Below are 7,500 nucleotides of genomic sequence, written 5' to 3'. Positions count from 1 at the left end.
GATAAACGTATTTTTGTGTTTCATTTCCCCATCTACACAGCTCCACAGTTTCTGTACGAACTTAACCCCTTTGTGAAATGTAGCGTTGCCGCTGTGATTGGTTTTGTGCGGTGTCAGTTTGTGATTGTTACAATAAGAGCTCGACGCTAACGTCCAAGGAAGGTTAAAATTCACCTAAATTTAAGACTTTGAGCCCATACAAGGGGTAAAACTAGCAAGATTGCATCATTTGATTGCTCTTAAAATTCATTAACTGTGGATTGTTTTTGTGTATATAAGGCCTGGATAGCAGCAGACGTATCGATATTTTGAGAAACGACACAAAACGTTTTAAATTTAAAAACATGTTTCGACAGAAACTTCTATCATCTTTAGTTTAAATTACAAAGTACAGAGTTGAAGTACAGTACAGAGTACAGAGTTGAATATATTTTGTGAACCAAAATGCTAATTAACTATAAGAACAAAAGGAAACATGACAATGTAAAATATTACAAAGAAAGTTTTAAATTAACAGTTGATGATTAAGTGTAGGTTTTTCCCATTGAATATGAATGGCTTCTTTTACAAGCGTAAATCTCGCATATGATTTTGAGAGGAATACATCCACTTTGACCGAATTTATAGGGTATGCAGATTAGGCGGATTGTCGTGAAATTTCGCCAGAACATTCCATATATAATGGCAAACAAAAGTGTGTCGGGAAATTTTGATGTTTAACATATTTTTCGCGTGGCGTCCATTTACGCAACACTTCTCGCACATTTTTAGCTACTCCAACTTTAGATGTGGATATCTAGACAACCAATCAGAATATCGAAAAAGCCCGTCACACTTTTGTTCATTGATGCCTTGTGAATAAGACTGTGCAGCCATTTTGCTCGTACTTTGGAATCCGATAGCCGATAAATTCAATAGAAGAACCCTCGGTCGTTTCACGCCTTACCGGCCTGTGACACTTCCTGAAAGAAGACTTCGCTAAAATTGTATTTTTTTCGTCAAGTACATTTATTAAGCTTTCTAATGATATATAGTTTGTTGGGGTTTTATTTAAACTTGCGCGTGTACAATGTTTTTGGCGAAGGGCATCCGCGAAGGTGGGAAGTAACCTTAAGTTGGAAGGTGGTGGAAGCGGGTAACGATTAATAATGTTTTCAACTGAATGGACTGGAAAACGATTCTTCTGAAGGATTTTGGTAAGTTTCGTGATGTCTTCGTGAAAACCCAACCAAGTGTTGTTGATCTTGTAGGCTCTGTCAACAAGCGTGCGAATGAGACCCAGTTTCTAGGAACGCAATGTAAAACTAAAGTAACTAGTCAAAAGGCCCGTGAAGGTTTTCTTACGGTAAACACTAGTGACAGGAAAGTGAGTGTCATTGTTGATCAAAGCTTCTAGGAAAGAATTTTATGATGTATTTCCTTTTCCATAGTGAATCTGATTTGAGGATGGCTGGAGTGAATATAGTTGAAAAATAGTAGCGCTTGATTCTCCGAATGAAATAAACAAAATGTATAATCAACATAACGCCGGTAAAACAATATCTCGGAGTCCTGGAAATTTTCCAACCATAATTTTTCATGATGATCAACCCATAGATAAATTAGAAAGAACAGGAGCGAGGGGGGAGCCCATAGCTACACCATAGAAAGAACCCTTAGATAAAAGAAGCCATTCATGTTTAATGGAAAAACCTACACTTAATCATCAACTTTATCACGTTAATTTAAAACATTCTTTGTAATATTTTACATTGTCATGTTTCGTTTTGTTCTTATAGTTAATTAGCATTTTGGTTCACACTATATATTCAACTCTGTACTTTGTAATTTAAACTGAAGATGACAGAAGTTTCTGTCGAAACATGTTTTTAAATTTAAAAAGTTTTGTAGGTATATATGTTGTGGTTTAATTTTTTCTTGGTTTGAATTTTTTTTAAACCGGTTCATTTTTTTTCAAATTTTAAACTGGTTTTATTTTATCAACTATCTGAAAAAGGGATAAAACATGGGCTTGGTTTTTTATGGGGTCTGAGAAAGAACAAGACATATTTTCTTCCCCTCTACTCACCTAGCACTCCCTGATCCTCTCCAGCATATCTATGCTATCCCGCCTTTCTTTCACACATCTCTACCCCTGCCCCTGATGCACATCCCCTCTACACAACACCACTCACAGACATTTCCCATTTCTGAAGACTTTTCTGTATACTCACCAGAACTTGATCTTGAACTCCCTACCTCTGCATCTGCTACCTATTCCTTAATCAATCCACTTGACCCCGCAAGCAATTGATGCAAGTTCCTGCAAATAATTTATAACTAAATATTTTATTATTCAGCCCCAGGCCACTCTCGGTCAAAAGTTTGATTTATGCACAAGTGTGCAATATGACTCCAGAGCCACATATGGCAGAGTCACGCCAACGCAATTGCGTACAGACAAAGTGAGGAATATTGAAAGGCCACCTAAAGACAAAAGACTATAAAAAATTGTTATGTGGAAGGTGATTTTTACAACAAGGCGAAACACTTCTTGAAAGAAAAAAACAGAGAAGCAACTCCGCCTTTCAGGAAACAAGGATCGATCTAAGTCGAAACAATTAACAAAATTGACCAACAGATGGTGACTCGAAGAAAATGGGTTTACAGCAACTCTTCACGGGAAACAGCAAGAAAGAAGCTGCAAAAGGGCAACTGTTTCAAGTCTTGTCCCTAGCACACAGTCGAATTTCTCAGAGCGAACAGCAAATCACGCAACGAAAGTGGCTTCAAGAAATTATGCAGAAATCAGCCAGAAAGTTATCAACACATCCATTCCATGCACAGAAAATGCCCAACAACCAATGGCAGCTCCAGCATTTCTCTCTTTGATAGAGATCGACTTAAAATGTTACCCTAATGTACCCCAAAAAAACCATTATGCTAGAGTAGTGACCAAGTTTGGAGAAGTCCAATGACTTATTTCTCCTACAACATTAAACATGATTAAACCTGTGCAGTGCTAATCTTACTTTCGATTATTTCAAAGAAATTTCCTTTACATTCAACTTGTAAACAGGCTATTTTGCAAAATGAGTATATTTCCTTTCAAGATAAACTGTAGTTTATTAATATTGTAGCTGTACAAATAATACCATTGTTACGTGTAATGGTAATGTAGTTACTTACTGATTAAAAGAATATCACTGTTTTTTCATTATGAAAAGCAGCCCTACTTGTGAAAGACAGAAAAGTGTTTAGCTCTGAGGAAGGGCTAATACTCGAAACGTCAGCTTTCAAATTTCTTTACAGTGGTCAATTGACCATATCAACTCAGTTGATAAACTTCTTTATTTCACTTCCCCACTGTTACAGCACCACATCTTCTTTACAAGCCAAAACCCCTTTACCTTACATGTGAAAGAGTGGTTCACTTCCACTAACCAGGAAGCAATATTCTTAACCCAAAAGCTAAGAGGACGGTTGTTTTAGACTAAACACTGCAAATGACCAATTACTCTAATCACTACAATGTGTGCTAATCCCTTACCTGGAATGCAGCGTCTGACACTTGAAAGACGGCAAATTAAGTGAGAGCTTCACCCTAAAGGCAGTGAAAGCTAACCATATTCAAAATAAGTTAAGCTCAGCATTTAACCCCAAACACTAAAAATTATTGTTCACATGCAATAAGTAATAATAATATAGCCCAATTGATAGCATCAGAGACAACAATCCATCATAATAATCTTAAAATGATTTCTCTAGTTTATTTATGATACATAGGGCCAAGTCGCACTAGAGGGCAATTTCGGATTTGTTCAGCAGGTTCAGGACAAATCTGACTTGAAATCGGCCAGTGACAAAAAAATTGTCCGGAAAGCTACAGTCGCACTTGAGAACAAAATATGTGAACAAAACATCACACCATGCTGTGAGCGTCGCGCAATTTCCTGCGAAACCGCCTTTACTCGCTGTTTCCATCCACAAACCGCGACACGAGGGATCTCAAAATGTTCTCAGCTGACGAAGATGTACGGCGCAAAGAAGTTTGGGATGATCGGGCATTGAGCCGTCTTCGCTGAAATGAAAGGATTCTTGCAACGAGTCAGAACGCGAGGTAGAAGGAGATGGGCTGGGAGTTCCTCAATCGTTGAATATGTAAGGGCTAGGCATCGGATAGATTGTTGCCACATTTCATACGGAAAATATTGGTCGCCCGCGCCTGGATTCATGTTGTTGCGAAATGAGAACGTTTTCAATTTTACTGCGAAGTCTATAGCCTGCGAGAAGGCTCTCTCTCTTCGGTGGGCCTGCTCGCAGGCTACGAAGTCTATCGCATAGAGACTCTGCTACATATCACCTGTCAAATCACTTCCGAATCAAGACACCCTCGCTATTGTTTTTCAAGATTCGTTTCAGTTCGGCCTGCTCCAGAGGTAGTCGACGGCATCTTTGAAGTTTGTCCGTCTGCGACCAAATTTATTTTGTCCTTCGGTGGACAAACCGGTCGCACTTGGTTTTTCATTGTGATGACAGATTTTTGACATAAATAACAGTTTTGTCCTCTAGTGCGACATAGAAGTAATTACAGACAGCCAAATATGTTAAAAAGGGCAGTAAGGGCAACTTTTCAAACCAAAAACGAAATTAAACCATAACATATATACCCCAGCTTCTCGGTCTCAATATCTTCTCTTGAAGTAATATGTTGCAAGCGTCATGAAGACTACTGTCATTTACTACTTACAGTCACAAGTGCACGAATAGCTTTTTTCAATTACAATACTCCACTCATGGCTGGACTGGCTAGACCGTGAACAAAGAACGTGTTTGAAATATTACATGGGAAAGTTTCGCGGGCGGCGAATACCGGAAGTTGTTTTGCAAAATGAGACCGCGCTCTTCTCCGGCCAAAAAGTAAGAAGATGACAGGAAATTCTACAGTTAGCTTTAATGTGGTTACTTCGTAAGCTAGAAAAAATACAAAATGCCTATCTGATCTCTTCTTTCTTAAAACAAATATTGATAATGTCGGTCGTTGTCGGTAGCCGGTTAATATTTTTCCTGTCGGTAGTCGGTAATTTTTTCCTCATTTTGTCGGTAGTCGGTAGTGCCACCGCGCACGGGTGGCTCAGTTGGTTGAGCACCGGGCTGTCACGGGGGAGGTCGTGAGTTCAACTCCGGCCGGACCAACACTCAGGGTCTTTTAAATAACTGAGGAGAAAGTGCTGCCTTTGTAACGACATCTGCAAATGGTTAGACTTTTAAGTCTTCTCGGATAAAGACGATAAGCCGGAGGTCCCGTCTCACAACCCTTGGGTATATATAAAAAATATCTGTGGGACGTTAAAGAACCCACACACTATTCGAGAAGAGTAGGGCATGGAGTTCCCGGCGTTGTGGTCTGATCTATGGATATAGGGGTTAGGTGTCAATTGGGACGAAAAGTTTTGTTCCTCTCCCCTGCCACTCCATGAATTGTGGCGAATTAAAGTAAAGTAAAGTAAAGTATTTGTCGCCCTTTGTCGCTAGTCGGTTAACCCCATTCAGGCGCTCTTAGAGGCTAGTTGTTTGGAAAAATAAAAATACTCTCGTTGCTTATTTTCGAAATGACAAAGAATTGCGAACTATTTGACTTGATTTGTGTTAATTGTTAATTTCAATTTACAGTGTCCCCAATTAGTGCTTCAGCGCTAGAACGACTAGACACTTAAATAAAGTTCCTTTCCTTTTTTTCCTATCATCTGCAATCTTTCCTTCCCTAAGAGTCTGCGTGACTCATTTTCCCACTTCAAACTGAATTTGTTCTTTGGAGTGATGACAATGTGCGAACCAGCGAGCCATGCGAGCCATGGCTGCGAGTCATACGAGCCAACATGGCGAGAGCCATGCGAGTTAACAAACACGAACAGTGAGAAGAAAAGGGCTCTGAGGTCTAGAATTTCTTGATTTCTCGTAGTTTTCAAGATTTCTCAGATCATGAAAAGTTTTACGTTTGTGGAAAAATAATTTTATATGATATATGTATTACAAAATTTGTTAACCCAAGCTTAGCTGGAAATTTTGCGCGCTCGGCTGGATAGATGGAGATTGAGTCTGCTGGAGTCTCCAGCTGAAAGCTGGACAGCCGAAACCTGGAGACTTGGCATCTATGAGTTAGTGTAAACAGAAAGTATTAAGACTATGAATCTTTGGAATACATTTATAATCGCCAATCAGTTTAAGTATGGGACATCGTATGAAGTCGAGAGTATTTCGTGATTTATGGGCACAAGTAATGTTTTGAAAGTTCTAAAAATTCGCCGAGTGCAATTTGAAAACTTTCAAGCCACCGCAAATGACCATAAACCCCAAAATGCACAAACAAATTCATGCGATTTATTATTTATTATATGCTTACATACAAGCTTGATTGTAAAATGCTCTTTATTCTTCAGGACGAAATATACTTGCCTGTTGTGAAAAGAAAGAGAACTGTTACTGACAGAGACTACAGACACAATAACTACATACCAGCATCTTCGAACAGCGGACTACAGCCGACTGAAAGGAAGCAAATTTGTCAGCGGGGCAAAACACTCGAGGAGTTAATAAGGGCAATGAGCAGTCCTGAAGTGCATACTGATTTCATTGACGAGGTAAGCGAAATCTTGTTATGTTATTTTTTTTCCTGTCTGTTTACTGAAAAGGAAAATGGCATTTTCAAAACCAAAGCAATTCGCTAATTACTTTTCACACTCAATTGAAAACCGCTCTATAATTAATAAGAGCTCGACTCGAACGTTAGAGGCCAGTTCCGAAAAATAAAAATGCTCTCGTTACTTATTTTCGAAATGACAAAGAATTCCGAACTATTATCTGCAATCTTTGCTTCCCTAAGAGTCTGCGTGACTCATTTTCTCACTTCAAACTGAATTTGTTGTTTGGAGTAATGACAAAGTGCGAACCAGCGAGCCATGCGAGCCATGGCTGAGAGTCATACGAGCCAACATGGCGAGCCATGCGAGTCAACTTGTGAGTCAAAGCTAACTGTTGTAAAGTGGGCGCTTAGACTTAATAACTCTTTATCAGAGCTATTTGAAATGGGTGCCTAGACTTAAATGGGAAATTCGCATGGCTCGCATAAATCGCTGGCTCGCAGATTGTCCAGATCAATTGAGATTGTCCACTGTTCTTCGTTTCGCCATGGAGCTGAGCTGAGCTGAGCTGAGCTGATCCGTAACTATCTGGCAATGGCCAAAACGACGGAGCAGCCAGATTTAGTATATCGTTTTAAAGAGCTCTGAATTAATGAGCTGATGCCAACTTTTTAAAAAGGATTTATTGACCGAACTAACGACCGAAATCGGCAAACAGATGAAGATCGTCACAGAACGATTCGAAAGCAAGATCCGTGACCAGGACAAGAAACTTAACAGCCTCGAAACGTCGCAATCGTTTGTTTCGAGCAAAGTTGATGCCTATACCGCGGGACTAGCGAACACAAAAAAAGATATTAAAACGCTCAACGATAAAGTT

General features: G+C 39.4%; 1 protein-coding gene across 2 annotated transcripts in view; it reads left to right on the top strand.

The window, feature by feature from the left end:
• Positions 1-7,500, top strand: part of LOC137996863 (uncharacterized) — a 16,187-nt gene that overhangs the window by 664 nt on the left and 8,023 nt on the right. The window contains exon 2 of one of the 2 annotated variants that reach the window (XM_068842483.1): positions 6,420-6,620. The exons of the other annotated variant lie outside the window; for it this stretch is intronic. Within the exon in view, the coding sequence (XP_068698584.1) occupies positions 6,420-6,620 (201 nt within the window). The remainder of the gene's footprint in view (positions 1-6,419; positions 6,621-7,500) is intronic. 2 annotated transcript variants of the gene reach the window in all.

The sequence above is a fragment of the Montipora foliosa genome, chromosome 3 (genome assembly GCF_036669935.1).
Source record: "Montipora foliosa isolate CH-2021 chromosome 3, ASM3666993v2, whole genome shotgun sequence".
Classification (NCBI taxonomy): Eukaryota; Metazoa; Cnidaria; class Anthozoa; order Scleractinia; family Acroporidae; genus Montipora; species Montipora foliosa.
Note: the sequence above shows the minus strand (reverse complement) of the source record. Positions and strands in the feature narration are given on the sequence as shown.